At 33.0% G+C, this 21,615-nt stretch overlaps 1 protein-coding gene and 1 pseudogene across 2 annotated transcripts; both read right to left on the bottom strand.

Annotated features, from left to right (window-relative positions):
* Nucleotides 1-4,758: 4,758 nt before the first annotated feature.
* LOC120210854 (small heat shock protein, chloroplastic-like) lies at nucleotides 4,759-5,632 on the bottom strand. 2 transcript variants are annotated; one of them, XM_039209518.1, is made up of 3 exons: nucleotides 5,343-5,632; nucleotides 5,008-5,263; nucleotides 4,759-4,977 (listed from the first exon to the last, which is right to left on the bottom strand). In XM_039209518.1, exons 1-3 carry the CDS (start codon nucleotides 5,557-5,559, stop codon nucleotides 4,797-4,799), a joined length of 654 nt encoding a protein of 217 aa, XP_039065449.1. In that variant the 5' UTR covers nucleotides 5,560-5,632; the 3' UTR covers nucleotides 4,759-4,796. The 2 variants fall into 2 exon arrangements, with proteins under 2 accessions (XP_039065449.1, XP_039065448.1); XM_039209517.1 differs by having other exon boundaries at nucleotides 4,759-5,263; nucleotides 5,343-5,629.
* A 10,000-nt stretch (nucleotides 5,633-15,632) lies between these two features.
* Nucleotides 15,633-19,850, bottom strand: LOC120210875 (annotated as a pseudogene).
* Nucleotides 19,851-21,615: the final 1,765 nt, after the last annotated feature.

Genomic DNA, 21,615 nt, shown 5'->3' with positions numbered 1-21,615 from the left:
CTTGGTGAGGAACAAGTTGACCGACCGATCATGTGGTGTGACAATTCTAGAGCGATTGCAATGAAACCCGGTTTACCATGCTTAGTCCAAACACGTTGATTTGGATATCCATTTCGTTCGTGAAAAAATTACTACAAAACAACTCCAGGTTAGTTATGTTCCTGTCAACCACCAAATAGCGGATGGGTTCACAAAACCACTTGCTCGAGCCGCGTTTGAAGTGTTTCGAGAGTGGATTAACATTCAACAAGTATAAGAAAAAGTTTGGGGGATGTTGAAACATAGTAGCGTTGACAGCTAGGCATGCACGTGTCTCTTGATTATTAGCTAAGGTGGTTAGGCGGTCGGTTAGGCTGTTAAGTAAAACTGGCTGCATGTGTATCTGTGCATTATAAAATGCGTTCTTCTCTATTCTCTCTTCTTCCTTAAATATCATAGTTTATTACTTCCATAGTAGAATCAAGTTCTTCTTCTCACTTAAAGATCCGCTAATCAATGATTCTTTATCCAAATTAAAATTTTAAACTACCAATTATTGACTTAACCTCCTCATTTTTGACCTTTTGAAACACCATGAACTATTGCTCATTGTCCATCAACAGTATGAGATTAGACTTTCTAAGAAATTCATCAAATTCTCTAAATCTAAAGTTAACTTTTTCACTTTCGATCTTATACAACCGTCCCACCTCATGCACGTCCTTATATGTATATGTATATGTATATGTATATATATATGCATCTTTAGATATTAAAAGAGAAATGTGCATTTAAAGTGATTCAAATTCTTAGTGTTCTTTATTTTCCCAAACTATAAAATTAATCAAAATCTTACATCATCAATAGCTATCATAAAGTGTTACGAACAATTAATAGTAAAGCAAATGAGGAGAGAAATTTCTTGGAAAATGACAAATTATTGCAAGGATAGAAGTGTTCAACGTTACAGGGAGCTTCGAAAACTTGAAAGGGGGATCTTTAAGTTGTGTTACGGTGCAATATCTAAGGGTCCCCACAAATAAAGCAATCAATTAACGATGAGGCGGATGCATGAGCTTCGAGACCGCGTTGTCTCTGTCAAAGAATAAAGACAAGTTTGGTTTTAATGAGGAGATGGTAGTGTGAACGACACAAGGCGGCCGCTCGTGAGGGTTGATGCCTTCACATTCGAATAGTTGGAAGTGGGAAAAGCGTCTCAAATTCAAACTAAAGACATTTACCACTAAATTGTTAAAATGGACCTGAATTGAAATGCAACTCAAAGGATGTTAACGTCAATTTAATATGGACTACTCATCCGATTTGACAAAGAGAACTAGTTGTTATTGATATACCACTAAGGCAGCACGTTCCGAGACGTCAAAGTTCTAAGGGCGTGACATTATGCTTAGCTGCTCTGCTTTTATATTTTCTTATTTCTGGTTCATCTTAGGCCACAAGGTCCAATATAGGGAAAGGGTCCATTAGTATATGACTTTAAAATCGCCTAACAATGGTCTAAATTGTGCTTACAATAAGTTCATTACTATAATTATATATCAAATGGTTAATTACATGATTGATCACTCATGTTTGTGTTTTGTTCATTTTTTCTCATTAGTTTCTAAAACCATAATATATTGTCATTTTCGTTCTTATTTAATTAAGACATGGTCACTTTCGATTTTATTTAATTGATATGTGGTCACTACAGGTTAACTGAAGTTAAATATTAACTGATTAGGTGACCTGATATTTCCTTATAACCACTAATTTGATCCCTGTTATATTTATATACTCTTTTAATTTAGTCATACTTCTAATAAATTAAAATAAATTCAGCCCTCCAATTAAATGATGTCACATGTCATCATTCGGTTGAATGACTATAAAGCGTTGAATGATTCAAATACTGAATTATTTGGATGCTCTGTATGAATTAGATATGAATGTGACATGTTGTTTGATAATGACTCTGAATCATTCAGAATGTACTTATGTGCTGAATCATTCAACACTGTTTTGTTGAATCAGTCAGAGGTGCGAAACAAACGCGCTGAATGTTGAACAGTTCAGCATTCAACGCTGAATGGTTCCATTAAGAGGTAAACAAACATAATCCAAATGATCGGGGCTGATTTTCGATTGAAGAAACCATCCTTTTCTATATCAGTTACTTCAATTTGTATGCCATTTCCATAAACAGTTTGGACTTGGATGTTGAAAAACATGCATAATACAAATGGTGATAAAACATTAAAACATAATACTTGTACACTGCTACATGTTTTCTGACCTGTACTATGCATATATAACTGATGTATTAACGTGCTCGTATAAACTCCTCTTAGATTTAGCATAGACAGCTAACGTAATCCAAACCACATAACCAGCCAGAAGTGCAGAAAGATAGCTAAGGTTCTTTACAAAATTGTGCCTAGGACTAGGACTTAAGTGGAATTTGGCACTAAAGAAAAATTACAAACTACACTTTTAAAATAATATAAACATGATTAACTATCCGATCAATAATTAAAATTTAAAATTAATTCCTTTTTATTTCTTAAACAAATATATTTTTATTATACTTTTCACTTTTAAGGTATAATTCGTCACATGAATCATGATAACTTATTAAACTTTTAACCTCTTAACTAAAATTTATATTTTTTATTAAATAAAAATATTATATTTAAAGATAATTGTTAAAATTTAAATTCATAGAAAGTAAGACAAACGCAAACCAATCAGTCTCAGTGATAAATAAATTATTGTTATTCCTTGAAGACTTGAAATACTAAGAATATCATAGATGTGAACGTTCAATATCAAATTATTGAAAGATATGTTTAGACAGATACTACATTGTACTTACTCAAATTAATAAAAAGAAGATAAACTATATGGGAGACCACTAAACTATGGTCAAAAATCACTTTTACCACCAACGTTTCGTTTCGATCAACATACCACTCAACTATTTAAATGGTTCATTCAAACCACTCTAGGTTAATTTTTAGCAGGAATGATAACATGTTTGTTAATGAATCTGACATAATTATACATTTTATCCTCAACACTTTCACATTATCTTAATTTAGTCTTAATTTTAATTAATTTAAAAAATTAACTCTCCAATTTTAAGGTACTCCATGTCAACATATTATTATGACATTTTTAAATGACACATATCACTATAGTATTGAAGGGTTAATTTAATTAATTTTAATATATTAATTAAATAAAATTTCTTACCAATCAAATTGACACACATAACCCCTTATGTAAAGAAAGAGTCAAACCAAGGACTAACGAAGCCCCATGGCCATGCCTTTGCCGCTGGGGCAAACCACCCTTTTGATTCCAATTTGCACAATTGTTTATATATTTTGTTTGAGATTCTTTCATATATATATATATATATATATATATATATATATAGTTAATGAAAGATTTTTTTTAAAAATTAAATATTATATTTTTAAATTAAATTATTTTTAAATAATAATAAATAAACTATATTAAAAATTAAAATTATATAGAAAATTATTAGAAAATTCAAAGTCACAAAATAACATAAATCATAAAAAATATTTATAATCTGAATCTTAAATTTTCGTCTTCAAAACCTTTTTAATTAATTCTTAGTTACTTTAAATTTACAATTATTCAAAAAATTATGAAAAATAAAATTTTAATTTAATTTAAAGAATAAAAAATATCATATTCATTTTAAAAAAAACTTTCATTAACTATAATTTAATATATATATATATATAATATATAATTTATTTATGAAATTTTTTCAAAAATTTATTTTTCCATTAACAAATATTATATATGCCAACTAATATTAGTATAAATAGTTGAGATTCAAAAATTTAAGTTTATAAAATTAAATTTAAATCCTATTATCGTCACTCTTAATAAGTAATCTGTAAATTCTTATATAAATTCTAATTGGATCTTAAATATACTTTAATTCGAAAGGAGAGATACTCTAATCCGAACGGAAAGAACCATCCATGATTCAAACGTTATTGTACAAATATATATATATATATATACTTTAATTATGTTATTAGTTGATTAAAGTTTTTCAATCCGATTGAAAATTTTGGAGTTTAAATCTTATAAATTCCTTATTATTTTCTTTTGTTATCTTATAATTTTAAATAAAAAATATAAAATTTATACAATTTAAAATCAAAAAGGTGATTTGCTCTGGTTTAATTATCCCATGTAATATTTCTATTCTAATTTATTTTATTTTTACATAGGTTATTACACGGGTTAATCCTCACTAATAAGTGATAAAATTTATTTAATTAAAATAATGAAATTAATTAAATTAACCTCCAATAATATAATATATGTGTCGAAATAACAATTGACATAATAGGAAAGTTAATTTTTTAAATTAAATCTAACATGTTGACATATAACAAGGTTAATTTTTTAAATTAAACTATAATTAAATCTAACATGTTAACATGTAGTAGAGTTAATTTTTTAAACTAAATTAAAATTAAAATTTAATTGATATAAATATTAAACATTAAATATATAATTATGTTAATTTTATTAATCAACACAAATCATCTCTTTTAACAATGAAAGAAAATAACTTAAATGAATCATTTAAATAATTGAATGGTTCGATAGAAACAAATCATCATTACCAAAGTAACTTTTAACTATGATTTAATGATGACCCTTATGGTTAAAAAAAGTGAAACAATAATATTATAGAAGTAAAATTAATTTTAAATTATCTTATATAATAATAGCATAATTACAACGAATGTTCAAAATTGTCAATTAACATTTATGTTCAAGATCCTACCATCACGACTTGCCTTTGGAACCGTAATATACAAAACCCCGTCTTTCACTTGGGCTTTAATCTTCTCAAATTCAACATTTTCAGGCAGTATAACTCTGCTACCATATCTTCCGAAGCTCTTAGCATCCCATTCTTCGTCTTCGTCTTCGTCTTCGTCCCCATTAATCTTCTCTTTACCAACTACTTTCTCCGCCTTGAAAACCAAAGTGTTTTCTTCAACCCAAACCTTGACATCGTCTTTGTTCATCCCGGGCACATCAAATCTCACCTTATACTCCCCTTCTCTTTCCTTGATCTCCCATGGCGTCCTCCTTCCTCTGCTGTCCTCGGGTGAGGACGGCAACGGCGTCGAGTATGCAAATGGGTCTTCCATTATCCTCTCCATTGTTTCCATCATCTGTTGCATTGTTCTCTCTGTTGGGAACCTGTCCCATGACCCTGTTTCACACGAGTTCGAGATTCGATCAGCATCCTAGAACAAGAGAGAAGAAATTAAGCTTTGGGTCATGTTACTAACCTGTCGGTGCAAGCGGGTCAACTCTTTTCTTGTCGGGTCTGGTAGTAGCTCTTTGCAAGTGGTCGAGGTTGCCTCTGTTTTGTGCTGCCATGGCTCCGATGCAGTTCTTACATTTGAAGATTCGGTTGTTTGTAAAGGGGAAGTGGCAAGGATTTCTGCGTGGGTTTGAAGAGTGTAAAGGGAAAGAAATGGTGATATTTGAAATTGCTCCAGACATTTTTCTTCTACAGCTTTTACTTTCGTCTCCCCTTGCTTAGCTCATACAAGTACAGATGATAAAATGGAGGGTTATGTTTTAAAGGAAGAGTAGACTTTCTGGAGAAATTAAAGATCCAGTTGAGTCTTTTAATTTCCAGATTTCTCCAGAAACCAAGCTAGCTTCGGCCCCTTGATTAAATTGCCCAAAATAGGTGTATTTTATTTCTGGGTCCAAAGTTCAATAATCCTGAAAACAGTACCAATAACAATAATAAGAACAAAATTCAAGCCCAATAACTCCGCTGAATATTCAATTGATATGCCCAATTCAAAATCCATCACATTTGTATAAACGACCACAAATTCATTCTAACATATAAAAATACGTTGATGACACTTAGGTCAGGGTCGGGGCTAGGACGTTAGAAGTCCTGTGCAAATTCTTAAAAAGACGCCTTTAAATCTCAATTTTTTTAAAGATGATTTTATTAACTAAAAAATTAAGGTAATTTTTACATCTATAGCACAGTACTAATTATTGGTATTTCTCATATGACTTCAACAAGATTCAATCGCAGGTTCTGTGGTTTTGGGCCCAAAAAATTTACCACTGATCTGTAATACTTTGATTTTTTTATTGTAACAATAGTAATAAATCTAATTTTTTGGGGCCTTTGCTATTCCGGTGTCTTGTTCCGTCGCGTACATTGCGCTGCCCTACCCCCGCCCCTGCTTAGGGTGCATTTGGTCACGGAATGTAAGATTACCAATGGGAATAAAAGATTACCAGTGGGAATAAAAGATTACCATGCAATAGGATTACTGGGAATGTTGTATTTTGTGTTTGGTTGGTTTAGCAGGAATGTAATATTATCGTGTTTGGTTAAAGGAATAAAAGATTATTGGAATTTATATTTGACCAAATTGACCAACAATACCTAAGGGAAGGGGTAATGACATTCCCCAAAAATTTCACTATTGGTAATAAAACATTATCGGGAATGAGATTACCGGCCAACCAAACGGGAGAATGTGAATTACATTCCCTCGGTAATCCCACATTCCACAAACCAAACACGCCCTTAAGAAAAAGAGAGAACACCTATCTAAGCAATCAAACACAATAAAGAACTTTTCATTCTTATTTTCTTTTCTCTTGTAAATATTAGTGTTTTAGTGAGCGTAATTTTTGTAAACACATTCCTTTGAGAGGTTTTCTTGTTTACATCTTTTATTCCTTTTGTAAAGGGAATTGGTTCTAGTTTAGCTTTTCAAAATCTAAGGAGTTGTAAAGGTTATCTCTTTATCTTAGAAAAAGAAAGAACAAATTAGTGAATTTGTTAGAAAATCATAAATAAGTAGCTTAGGTAGTGAATGCAGACTTAGTTGAGAAGTCAAACCACTATAAATTCTTGTGTAAATTATTTCATTTTTATACTCCCTAAACTCAAAAAGTCAATTCACTCCTCTTGTTAATTTTTTCAGTTTCATTTGAGTTTCATCCAATCTCGACAATATCCACTATCGAGATTATCAAATCCAAATAGATTATCCTTTCACTTAAGTATTTTTTTTAATATTTTGACCTAATTATAAAATAGTAATTATTTAAAATCTTTTAAATTATTAATAACATAAATATCTTACGGACGTAATTATTTAAACCTAATACTTCTAAAAAAACAACATCCTTTTAATTAATCGACACATTTTACAATTTAATATTTAGAACCCATGCAAATCCATTAATTACATACTCAGACAGAGAATTATGAGACACTACTGTGCCGATATCAGACCAGATTAGTTTGAGTGCAAACATCCAATAAACTATTACAATTACGCTGAGATTAACAGTTGTTGTAGGAAGATGTTGAAACAACTCTGTTGGTGGGAAAGAATTAAATTCTTCTATAATTTAAATATTTTTTAAAAAAAATATTAATAAATTTATTTTTATTTTTCTAAAATTTTATAAATTAGTCTTATAATATAAAAATATGTGTATGTCACTGGTGCTTCCTCCCATCATAAAATATTTATATAATAAGAGATTAAAAAAATATGTGTAATTATATAAAAAAAATTATTGTCATGATAATATTTTTGTTAACAGTTATTGATCAGTAACTTGATTAAAATCATTTTAATATATTAATGACTTGTTGGCAATGCTCACTGGTGCAACTTGTAAGAGTATATATTCCATAATAAAAAGATACTTTTGAAATGGTATTTAAAGGGTTACTTTTTTGTCTCTATCATATTTAATGTGATAAGACAATTTCCTTATATAGTGCATTGTTATTGTCATCCGATCAATTAATGAGTGTGGTCTTAAAATTTATTCCTTGTGTTTACCAAAAATGTGAAAAAAAATTATAGAAAAATAATTTTGAAACGAAATTCTTTTTTAACCGTTGTAGCTTAACAACATTATTTTTAGGGTAAAATATATAAATAATTCCTAAACTTTTAGGGTGCTTATATTTTGGTCATCCAACTTTTAAAACTTGCAATACAACCATCGAACTTTTAATTCGTTTTCAGTAAGGTCCCTGATGTTACCCTCCGTTAATTTTAGCTGACGTGGTGCGTTAACTCCGTTAAACCCCTCATTCTTCTTCTTCTCATTCTTCTTTTTCTTCATTCTTCCTTATTCCTTCATTTTCAATAAGGTCTCTGACGTGGCATGATTTGGTTGAAAAAATGGCATTAGAAAATTGCATATTTAGTCCCTGTACTTTAGGATATTTACAAGATTAATCCTTAAGTTTCAACTATAAATACCCTAACCCATTTAGCTTCAAAATCATCCCAAAATCATTCTAGTTTTCTCCTAATACTAGAGAATTTAGAGAGTTTTCTTGAGAGTTGTTTTATCATTTTTATCAAGAGCGAATTGTTATTGTTTTCTCCTTGTTAGATCGAGAGAAGTTGTAATTCCTATTTTCTCATAGTGAAATTTTTCTATCTTTGCCCATGGTTTTTACCCTATATTATTTAGGGGGTTTTCATGTAAAATTTGTGTCTTCTTTATCTTCATTTTTATTTTCTCAAATCATCAATTGCGAATTTTTTCTATCCGATAGTCGTATTCCGCAACAATTTCCACTCTGGAACTTTGTTGTTATTATTTGAAAAGATGGAGAATAATACCCTACCACTCTGTTTAGATTGATTAGATTAACTAACTTTTCAATTTTATTGGTTAGAGTGTTGATCTTGGTCTTTGGTGTTGCATGAAATTTCCACACAAAAGTTAGAATCTTCTTACTTAATTGTGATAGATATCTTAAACAAGAAATCTGAGAATCCAAATTCGAATTTCAAACCTGTTGTACTAATTATCTAGAATTGGGGGTCGGAGTTGGATCGAGAGGTATATAAACATGTAGTCTGCCACTTGAACTTTTTCTCATATCTTTGGTTTTATGGAGGAGGATGTTCCTGATAGGATTGTTATAAATCCACATAACTCTGTTGTAATCTCTGTCCCACCTTCTGAATCCTAATCCTTTTTTTACCAAAAAATAAAGAAGAAATAAGACATTATATATATATATATAAACAATTATTAGAGTTGTTTATTTCTAGATTTGTTGTGTTTGTTTAGAGTTCCAAATTATGGGCTACTAATTTTGGGTTTACCCAAGAGGTAATTGGACCCCATGGTAATTTCAATTTAAGTCGTTAGGCTTAACTGGATTGGATTTGGGCCCAATTAGTCATAAAAAGAAGATTTTTAAATAAGAGACAAAATGCAAATGACTAAAAGTGCAATTATACCATTGAAGAAAAGGGAAGCTGGTTTTTGGGGGTTTTATTTAGGCTTCAACGTGGGTTCCCATTTCCTATCTTCTCTTTTTTATTTCCTCTTCTTCTTTTCTTACTTCTCATCTCCAAGCTTCCTTAGTTCAAATGTTGGTAATAGTATTTTTCTATACTCCTTTAAGTTTATAATTAGACTCAAAAGCTCCCTACAACTCCTTGTATATTGAGAAATCTTTTCATCTTTGTTGACTAGAGGAAAAAGATAAAAAATCAACCTAGTCAAAAAGGAGAGTGTTTCATTGCAAAAAAAGAGCTTCATTTTGGATTTCTAAAATCAAGGTAGTGCATTTTTAATCCTTTGGAGTATTAAGGTTTCATAAATTTATCTTTGTTTGCTAAGATTTAGTGATTTGGGCATTTTAGGGTTCATATTTGATTTCTCAACCAAATCACGTTTTAAGTGTTAATAATATGTTTAAATGATGCCTTAAGACTCTGAATAACTTACTAAAGCTTTTGAATAAGTTTATAAACCAACCCATGTCATTTGGGGTGATTCTTAAGTGGTTCCCGAGCTTAAGCAAGTCATTCCCAGTAAAGGGATCGATCCCAAAGTTTTTTTTCAGGAAAAGATCGATCATTTTTTAAAATGATTAATCCATCGGGAGAAAGGATCGGTCCCTTTTCATAAGGATTGATCCCTTGGAGAAAATGATCAATCCCTCGACAGAAATGATCGATCCCTTCTCTATTTTGCTCGATGGAAAAAGATGATTTTGAATTCATTAAAGGTCCTAAGTGTTTTTGAATGTTCTTTTGACTTGTATGAGGTTCGTAAGATCTAAAAACGATCTGTAATAGTAAGACTTAGTCCGTGAGGGACATAAATGACCCAACATACCTAAAAACACTAGTAGGAGTAGGTTACATCGGGTGTAACCATATTAAGCGTAATACACCAAAGTATATTCAATCAAGAACGTATACGGATAGTTGGGATCAAAGATTGTTACTAGAGATATCCGATAAGTGGTACGATGAATATGTCAGATTCAATACTGACAAAAAGTATGGGGCTTCGAGAATGTCAGTGAACTGGGAATGGATAAGTCGTTCCACTACTTTAAGGGTTTTGGGAAGAGTACGATAAGATCGTTAAGAGTGTTGTTACCCAATAATGAACCCAAGTCGGTATCAGGCTAAATAATATTCCAATCAGTGAACAACAAGCATAATCGATAGAGAATCGTGAAATGCTTAGAGATCTCTCTGAAGTCAGAGATTACTAAAATACCCTTTAAGTGTTAGTTAACATTTCCTTAACGTCCTAGGTGAGAGGACGAGCGAGATAGTTCAAGTGAGAGGAAATGACCTCACCTGACTTTAGCAAGTTCGGTAAATGGTAACGGTGAGGACATCTGAGTTACTTTAGCAGTAGGATAATTGTATTGTGTGCATAGAATATCTGGATATAACCAAGTCAGTGCAATATGCACTTTAGTCGCTAGTTGAACGTGGTACTGATGCTATGTGACCCAGACACATTCCGATTACTCAAAAGGAGTATACTAGCCAGGCAAGGTATCGATGCTTTGTGACCTGGACCTAGCCTAAGGTATTGGAAGGTGTCGATGCTATGTGACCCAGACCTTACCTGAGATACTTTGGAGATTTTGATGTTATGTAACCCAGGTCTACCCAAGGTACCTCTATTAAGCAGAAAGAGGTGTGAGTTCTATGATCCTAAGTGACCCCGAGCTATACCACGATGATTACTTATTGTTGAGTGATAGTACTGATGTCTCTGTGATATCGGGTACCCTCATTATGTTTTCCATGGTGATGCATTATAGGATGATAATAAGCTTAAAGACTTAGTAATTGTATACTCATGGTGGGGTCCTTAACGAAGACTAAGGGAAGCATGAGATGTAGATTTGAGAGATAGAACCAGAGGACTTTACGTGAGTAGCAGTGATTGGAATCATGCTCGTACCTACTGCTTAGTAATATGTCTCTAGCATGCTTTAGTTTATGAAACTCTTATGTTGCTCTAGATTAACGATTATACTGATGAGCTTTGTAATCTCAACCTTTGGATGTTTTCCGTTGGCAGGACCGTAGCTTAAGCAGTTAGTTGAGCACCGTCGCCACATGACTTCGGTTAAATTGCCCAAAATAGGTGTATTTTATTTTTGGGTCCAAAGTTCAATAATCCTAAAAACAGTACCACTAACAATAATAAGAACAAAATTCAAGCCCAATAACCCCGTTGAATATTCAATTGATATGTCCAATTCAAAATCCATCACATTTGTATAAACGACCACAAACTCATTCCAAAATATAAAAACAAGTTGATGACACTTAAGAAAAAGAGAGAACACCTATCCAAGCAATCAAACACAATAAAAGAACTTTTCATTCTTATTTTCTTTTCTCTTATAAATATTAGTGTTTTAGTGAGCTTAATTTTTGTAAACGTATTCCTTTGAGAGGTTTTCTTATTTATATCTTTTATTCCTTTTGTAAAGAGGATTGGTTCTAGCTTAGCCTTTGAAAATCTAAGAAGTTGTAAAAGTTATCTCTTTATCATGGAAAAAGAAAGAAAAAATAGTGAATTTGTTAAAAAAAATCCTAAGTGAAGAGTTTAGGTAGTGAATGTAGACTTGGTTAAGAAGTCGAACCACTATAAATCTTTATGCAAATTGTTTCATCTTTATACTCCTTACTCCCTAAACTCAAAAAGACAATTCACCCCATTGACAAATTTTTTGGTTTCATTTGAGCTTCATCCAATCCCAACAATATCCACTATCCAGATTATCAAATTCAAGTATATTATCCTTTCACTTTACTATTTTTTAATACTATGACCTAATTATAAAATAGTAACTATTTAAAATCTTTTAAATTATTAATAACGTAAATATCTTACAGACGTAATTATCTAAACCTAATCCTTCGATGCATACAATGTAGAAGGTCGACTAGTGGAAGGGAAGAAAGTATTCCATCAATTATTTTGGGCATCCAATCCATTCATCAAAGGAATTCCATTTTGTAAACGTATGGTCCAAGTTGATGGGATGTGGTTATACGAAAGATGCAAACATATACTATTGATAGCAGGTGCACAAGATAGTGACTGAAATATCTTCCCAATTGCATTCATAATTGTTGATAAGGAGTCACCGGAGTCTTGGAACTTCTTTTTGAGTAATTTACGTGAATATGTTGTTCGAGAAGAAAAAGTCTACCTGATATCCGATAGAGGAAAAGACATTTTAGTTACAATTGAACGACCAAGAAGTCGTTGGACACCTCTACAGGCATATCCCACGTACTTTGTATGCCATATTGCAAGAATAGTTGAGAAATGTGGAAAAACCACCACATTCGTTGTGAAGTTTTAAGCATGAGTAAGTTTCATTCTTTTAATCTCAATTATATATGTGGATATATATATTGGTTTTTCTTGATTCTAACATCATATATGGTGAAACACGATATGAACTATTGTGACCTAAATTTGAGAGAAAGTTAGAGCATTTGAAGGTTTGTGACAAATATGTGTGGACGTGGGCAAACAACATCGGTTCAAGGCATTACAATATCCAAGTGCTCATGCAGTTGTTGTATGCATGTCTGTAGGGGTTGATTCGTACACCTTTGCATATGAATGTTTTAATTTGCAGACGATATTAAATATATACATATGTGAGTTTCCATCAATCGCGAATTCACAATATTGACAACCAGCAGAGCATGTCGAATGGATTCCGAATCAAGAAATTCTTAGACAACTAAAGGGAAGACCACAATCAACTCGTATACATACTAGTATGGGTCTTAATTATAGAGAGGCAAGACAACCAAAGATATGTAGTCTCTGTAGGGGTGAAGGACATACAAAGAAAAAATTTCCTAATCAACCAAGTTACATGCCTCAATGATTTCATATTTGAACTATTGTATATGTCTGTTTGAATGTTTTGCACTTGAACGTTTATATATGTCTATTTGAACGTTTGTATATATATGTTTAAACATTTTGTACTTGAACGTTTTTATCTTTCTATTTTTATTTTAATATTTAAATACACATAAGATGGTAAAATTAAAACTTTAATTCACTTAAAAAATATGGGCATGTACGCTTCTGAATTATAAAAAATATGATTGTGTGATGAGTTGTCACTGATTACTGGCTCCTTTTCCCATATGGCCATCGGTACTGCTGGAAGCTCTCCCTACACAAATGGCCTAGGGCATGAAGGACATTGTGTTGCTACAGCTTCATTCTGAGATGATGTCGCTCCACTCTGAGATGTGCCTACTCTACTTGTAGATAATTCACTGGGACCACCATATTTATTTTTATAGTTAGAGCATTCACGTCTTTCTTCGATCATTGTCAAGTACGATCTTCCATTTGCAAGATAATATATGAGGTACTCTGAATTCTCCCAATCAAAATTGTCATGTTCAATGGGAGTGTGATATGGCAACAATGAAGTTTTGTCATTCCACATATCAACATAATGAGCATGTATGACTTTCCAATTACGTTCGGACCTACCCAATCTATCTACATCATGGAGATAATCATAATTATCTGAAATTTATGGAATGGAATGGTGTAAGCCAAACTGCATCAACATCCTATTTGCAAACTGGAACTTGACAATAGAAAAGTGAATAATTGGTGTAACAGTACACTAGAGAATAGAATCCACCATCAAATAATATGGTATATATGTAATTATGTCATCATTATCGTATGACCTCCAAATAAACTTCAAATATTATATATAAATGATTACACATCAAAGTAAATTATAAATAAATAATATGTGAAATTAGCTTTTCATTCATATAACTGATTTTTTTAATACATATCAATCATCGATTTAAAAATTCTGACATTGTTGTGCACTAATCCCGTGGCTTCTTTTTCTCATACTATATGCAAACAAATAATATGTGAAACTAACAAATAATATGCGAAATATATTTTAAACTAAAGTAAATAAGTTTTAAATTAAAATCAAAATATTACCTTCAAATAAGAGGAAAACGAATCAAAGTTCGAGTAATCGATGTAAAAAATGGTCGTTGTTGCCAAGCCCACGTTTGCAATAATAGTAGGCATTTATTAACGCCCACTCCTTTTTTACCATTTTCTAATAAGGAGGCCTTGCCCAACTTACGATATAAAAACGCTAATATTACTGAACCCCAACTATAGCTGCCAACTTCCCAAAACTCATCCATAAATTGAAGATATTGTGTGTGAACTAGATTACCAGAACTATCTGGCATTAGTATCCCTCCAATGAGTTGCATAATATATGCTCGAGCTCCACGCTTAATCTCCTCTCATATTATAATCGGTGATTTGAAATTATTTCTTCATCTAAGTCATTTTTATACGAGAACCTTTCATATTTCTCCCATATGGCACCTTCCCAAGATATTTTAAACAAAGCTATTGAGCATTGAGATCAATATGATCAATCAATGGCTTTCCATTTAGCGGGACCCTGGTTTGCATAATCGCGTCTTCTAGAGCAATGGTTCATTCTCCGTATGTCAAATGAAAAGTATGAGTTTTTGGTCTCTACCTTTCAATTAATGCAATAATCAATCTAGGAATTAGTTTGTAGCCACGAATAAATGTAGCATAATAAAATCATGTCATATCTAAGAATGGAATAATAAGATCGCGTCTTTCATTATTCCCCATCTTTCGATGTCGAAATGATTCCAGAATATTCTACAATGAATCGTCAAAAAACCTCAAAAAGATCATGTCAAACATAAAACTACACTTCCATAAAATATTAGTAATAATTAACATATATTTATAATAATCAAAATAAAGGTTATGCTCTGGCGGAAGAAAAGAAATACACAATGCAATCTCGAGAAAGAAAAAGTTACTTATTAAATCATTTAATTATTAAAAATTATAAAATAATCACCTATTTATTTATATATTTTGAACCGCCACAGTATTTTCCCTTTTTCCTTATAAATCCCAAGTTATACTACAACTCGATTTCAAGTATTGATCATGAAATTTAGTTTAATTCAATGTTTAGTTCTGATCGAATATATGTGAAAAAATATTGTTGATTTAAATTGTACCAGTTAAAAAAATAAATAGATTTAGTTATTTTTTATGGTGGGCATATACAATATAAATAATAGTATCACTTTGATAATAATATTAGTGATTTTTTTTATAATAGTAATATATATAATAGTATTGAGCTCCAAATAAATCCATCCATATTCATATAAATATTGGTATAAACAAAGATGAGCTATATAGATTATACATACATGTAAGAAATGCCATCAAGTGAGGAACAATTAAAACCAACATTAAAAGCGTAAATTACCTGTGAGGCTGTGACTGTTGGGAGAGCAGATACTAACTTCTATTTGCTTTGTATGCGTAACGAGTGTTGGGCTTCGATGCTGCCAAAATGATCTTCTTGACCATCCGGGACAAGCCGGGCCGAACGATGGCTAAATATCGAGAATTCGACTTCTCTAAGCATTTGAACCCTCTTGTGGCAGCCGCGGCAGCAACAAAAGATATCAACACTTGACTCGGGTCGGGTCAATTTGCGATGGTGGATTCATGGTGTTCCAGAGGGTAAAACACGAGGAACAAGAACCGGTCTGTCAGCGGCGTTTGATACAGCAATCTCTTCTATGCGCTTCCAGGTGGCTTCATGTTTCATTTTGGTCTCTTCCAGCTTTTCTTTATCTTCTTGAAACTTGTTCAAGCATTCTTCGAATAGTTCCGGGTCCGAATCGGAAAAAATCTTGCGAACATTAAGCGTCAAGTTCTGGACAACTTGATTCCAATGGTTGTGCTCATTTTGCTCCAAGGCAGGGAAAATAATGGGCAGTACAACTCTGCGGTTTTGTCTAATTAAGTTCTCGATGTGATCATTATTCCACAAGTACACAGCCCTCTCCGCTACCTGAAAAAACCATATAGGTGATCAGAGATTCTGGAAAACCATCACGCGCAACTAAATATTTTAAGCATATATGTCACGATCAAAAGCTTCAAATCTCATACTGATAACAAGAATTTTACACAAAACTATACCAACCAAATTCCTGTGTATTCAGGGAACAATAATTTTCGACAATGAATCACCGAACAAAAGCCTTATTATGGGAAGCGGTATGCATTCAAACAGTTGTTTTTGCAAGGTAACACCATAATTCAAGAGTCGTAGTCATTGGACTATATTAGCATGGCAATGAACAAAGTACTCGAACAATGATAGACAATATGCTATTGTTCATTTTAGTAAGTATAAAAGCAATCCATTGTGTACTAAACGCATGCATACATCTTGGCCTTCGAAACCTCCTAATGCTAGTATGTAATCACACATGATACATATCCTTCCAGCCAAAGGAAAAGTAATTATCCTTTGAACTAAAACCTGAGTGGTATGAAATCAGATGTACACTTTCTAATAAACCTATGAAGCATTGAAACTAGACCTATACATATACATATATATGCCCAAACTCGTTAAAACTCTCAATGTTATAGGACATTCAAATAAAACAACAGAAAAAACTGCTACAAAAAAAAACAATCTTACTTCATCGTTCAAACTATAAAAGTTCGGAAGCAAAGGAATATATAGGTTCATAGATGTATCAACCATTGATGCAAGAGAAAAACATCAATCATTTTCCATCTTCAAGCCTACAAAAGATAATACGGTATAGTTTCTCAGCATGTTCAGTAGCTAATTAAACCAGACAGAAATTTTAGACAATTATGTCAGTAAGAAGTCGGCTACCATTTTTTTGGCTGACGTGAAGCAGGCTAGCGTGAAGTGCCTAATGTTAGAACCAATATATTTCAATTCCATTGTCGGACCATGTAATTTAGACTTTCTCCCTAACAAGAAAAACTTCAGGCATAGGCATGACCAGAAAATTTGATTTAGTCTATTCACAACTTCATCTATGCCAAACCAGCATGGGTTTGGTCCATGTTACTCAGGCTAGAGTGTGAGTATCGGACACGGATATGTTCGAATTTTTCTACAATTTCCATGTATTTGGAGAGACTTTGGAGGATCAGATTCCCATACCTATGTTCAGATATGCATCAGATACAGGGTTGGGCACGGTACTTCAAGAAAAATGAAGAGTTGGAGCAACATAAGATTAGGTTATCGTGATCTCTAGCATATATAGACCAGTGTACAACAGATAGCAGCAAATAAAGATCTAATTTGCTAACATACAGCCTATCCTCTTAATCATCTCATTTGGGACCAATGGATAAAAACCATTGAAAAGGCTGACACAAATTACTATCGAAAGAAAGAGAAACCCGTGTTTGAATGAGAGATGATCACGGAAGACCTTTGTTCCGAACATAAAATAAAAGAGCGAGAAGAAAAAACTACTCTTTCATTGACTTTATTCAGCAGGTTAGAAGTGGACAGATGAAACAATCATCAAGGGCAATTTACAAAATAGGGAATGAAGAGAAATTTGTAAGGCTATTACCTGAAAGTGTGAACTGCTCAAGCATCGTGCAATTTGCGGAACAAAGGTACCATACATCTCTGAAATTCAGCAGGCTGAGTAGCTTCCAAAATTTCTTCAAGCTCACTAAGGAACATGACTTCCTTGGAACTATTAGTAATTGGCCAGTACTTCAATAATCCCCTAATAACATTATCAGCTAGTTTACAGTCTTTCTCGACAAACTGTGTGATGCAGTACAATAACTGCTGGTGGTACGTCGGCAAGCATTTTGGTTTGTGAAGGGGTATTAATGCCCGTGTAAGGAACAACTTGTGTTCTTCTTTGAGTGGCAGGGCAAACCCGTTGATTATACTTCCCAAAACCTCCAAAAGCTCTGCTATCCCATTATGCTTCTCCGTTTCAAAATAAACGGAAGAAAATGTTGTTAATAGCTTTCCTGATAAATGGACGGTGCACCATAAACTTGCCATAGACACGATGCAGAATTGTCTTTAGATACTCTTCTCTCTTGGATCTTCAGAATCAAACAGATCCAGTAATTTAAGAACGAAAGAATGGTCAAAGTATCTCTTGGCCAACTTCGCATCAGTTTCAGGAGATGCCACGAACCTCAGAAGGAATTCATATACAATTTGCAAGTGAGGCCATGCAGGGTCCACCGATGGCTCTTCCTCTTCCAAATCAAGGCTTCTAGCACCTTGTTTTCACGAGGCTGTGGGTAAGGGGTCGAAACAAGTTGAAGAACACCATCTTTACAGCTTCTTGAATGACAGATTAAGCAGATTTTCCATTAGTGGAACTAACATAATCCACAAGCTCATGTAATGTCTGCCTCTTGATGTCTTTTTCTTTCAAGTTCTTCATTGGGTCCGAGAAATCAAACACAATGCAACACAAACTCAGCTTTCTAAGAAACAAGGTTTGCTTCTCAGAGTTAGGAACATCCTTAAATCCCGGTAGAGTTTCATATGGAGCAGTCCCAGAATTCCCGATAAGTTTTTGATCGACAACTTGGGCGAGCCGACTTCCATGGTTATATTCGAAAGTAGGAGCACAGAATTAGGGCCAGAATGAGGAGCATTGTCGATTAGCAGCCTATGATTACCCACAATATCGCTGCTTCTTGAGTGGGAGGGATTACTTAAAGGAGGAGCAGATGAACCCCCAAATTCTATATTCTCGGACGACTTAGATGGCTTCCGAGGAAGCCTGCCTGGTATCTGCTTGATCATATCTTACAACAAAAGAAAGAACCAAATCCACAATAAACCAACCCTGATTCAATTTCCTTTACAGCATAACCTAATCCATTAAAAGAAGCTAACTTCAAATATGAAATCAGGGAAGAAAACCCTATAAAATATCCCAGAAAGAGAAACCTTTATCAGGATAAAAATTTGAAGAACTCCAACAGCATCTATCAAAGCAAAAACTCTTGCTTTTATCAATCATCCTATACTGAAATTTGACAACTTCATTTACTCGGTACAACCATAAAACAGAAAGATAACACCTTTTGACTTAAATTCAGCAGAAATTAAAGGGAAAATCCACTTAAAACTGGAAGCAAAACTACAAACTTCAAGAATTGAAAAACTCCAGGTTTCTATGTAGGTCCCTGTTACCTCTTCTTCCCCAAATCAGCAGCCAAAGTCAGTTGGGTCAAATGATGTCAGGATCTGGATTTTATGAAAAACAGCTAATCAACATCAATCACAGAGAAACAATGAAACAAATATAAACACACATATATATGAGCTATAAAAAAGTGATACACTAAACAGAAGATTACACAACAATAGGAAACCAGCATAGAAATAAAAAGTAAACCCAGAAGAGAGGAGAGCCCTTGAAACTTACAGAAAGCTAATAACTTGAAACAGAAGTTGAACACGAGAATGTAAAAGGCTTTAGATTTCCCCCTTTTTTTAACTTTCTTTTTCTTTTCTTCTGAATTAACATTGGGGCATGGGAGAAAAAAGAGAAAGAAGAGAGAAGGGAGGAACAAAGTGAAACAAAAGCAGCAACTTTGATACAAGAGCCTTACTGGCTTAATCACAACCCGTATATGGAACATCTGAGAATAGGGATATGTGACTGGTCGGGTCGGTCGGGTCGGTCGGGTCGGATTTTTTTATCCACCTGACCCGAGAATAAATAATCTTCCATCCGAGATTCGACTTGACCCAGTTAAAATAAGATTTCATCCGACATGAACTCGATCCGATATATAACTTAAAATCTTAGACTCGATTCAACCCGAAATAATAATAAAAAATATTATTTTTATTCAATAAAAATAGTGACTTAATTAAAAAATAATATATAGAGGGATATTATTATAATTATTCTAAATATATAAGGTAAAATTATATATATTTTTGGTCGGGTCCGGTCAGTATTTTTCACCATAACCAGAACTCAACCTGACTTAAAAATCACATTTAAAAAACCGACTCGACCCGACCCGAACCCGAATTAAAAAAAACCGACTCGATTGGGTCGGGTCGGAACCTCTTGGGTTCGGGTCCCATGTCCATCCCTAGTTGTGAGGGCTTTTTCCTTCATAATCAGTTTCGATATAAGTTTAGGTGCTTCGAGGTTCTTAAGTGTTTGAGCGAAGGTTGTGTCGTTGGTTGGATCGAGTAAATTTCGAGGACGAAACTTTATTTTAAGGAAGGGAGAGTTGTATTACCCCAATTATGAGCTAGTAATTTCGGGTTTACCCAAGAGGTAATTAGACCCGTGGTAATTTCAATTTAACTCATTAGGCTTAATTAGGATTGGATTTGGGCCCAATTAATCATAAAAATGAGATTTTTAAATAAGAGACAAATGCAAATGACTAAAAGTGAAATTATACCATTGAGGAAAGAATAAGCTGATTTTTAGGGTTTTATTTAGGATTCAACGTGGGTTCTCATTTCTTATCTCCTCTTCTTTATTTTTTCTTCTTCCCTTCTTACTTCTCCTCTCCAAGTTTCCTTAGTTTAAATGTTGGTAAGAGTATTGTTTTATACTCCTTTAAGTTTATAATCAGACTCAAAAGCTCCCTACAACTCCTTGCATATTAAGAAATCTTTTCATCTTTGTTGGCTAGAGGAGGAAAAGGATGGAAAATCAACCAAGTCAAATATGAGAGTGTTTCATTGCAAAAAGGAGCTTCATTTTGGATTTCTAAAATCAAGGTAGTGTATTTCTAACCCTTTGGAATATTAAGGTTTCATAAATCTATGGTTTTTGCTAAGATTTGGTGATTTGAGCATTTTAGGGTCCATATTTGATTTCTCAACCAAATCATGTTTTAATTGTTAATCATATGATTAAATGATGCCTTAAGACCCTGAATAACTTACTAAATCCTTTGAATAAGTTTAGAAACCAACCCATATCATTTGGGGTGATTCTTAAGTGGTTCCGAGCTTAAGCAAGTTATTCCCAGTAAAGGGATTGATCCCTCGACTAAAGGGATCGATCCCAAAGTTTATGTTCAGCAAAAGATCGATCCTTTTTTAAAATGATCAATCCCTCGGGAAAAAGGATCGATCCCTTCTTTGTTTTGCTCGATGAAAAGATGGATTTGCATTCATTAAAGGTCCTAAGTTCATTGAATGTTCTTTTGACCCGTATGAGGTCCGTAAGATCTAAGGATGATCCGTAATAGTAAGGCTTAGTCTGTGAGGGACATAAATGACCCAACATACCTAAAAACACTCATAGGAGTAGGTTACATCGGGTGTAACCATAT

Source organism: Hibiscus syriacus, unplaced genomic scaffold (assembly GCF_006381635.1).
Source record: "Hibiscus syriacus cultivar Baekdansim isolate YM2019G1 unplaced genomic scaffold, ASM638163v2 tig00109937_pilon, whole genome shotgun sequence".
In the NCBI taxonomy this organism is placed as follows: Eukaryota; Viridiplantae; Streptophyta; class Magnoliopsida; order Malvales; family Malvaceae; genus Hibiscus; species Hibiscus syriacus.
Note: the sequence above shows the minus strand (reverse complement) of the source record. Positions and strands in the feature narration are given on the sequence as shown.

What these genes read in the sequence shown, in the direction of transcription:
- LOC120210854 (XM_039209517.1), bottom strand. Translation starts at nt 5,559, where the DNA reads ATGTCTGGAGCAATTTCAAATATCACCATTTCTTTCCCTTTACACTCT. An exon ending in TGACCCGCTTGCACCGACAG is followed by an intron (nt 5,264 to 5,342) that starts GTTAGTAACATG and finishes CGTGTGAAACAG; the next exon opens with GGTCATGGGACAGGTTCCCA.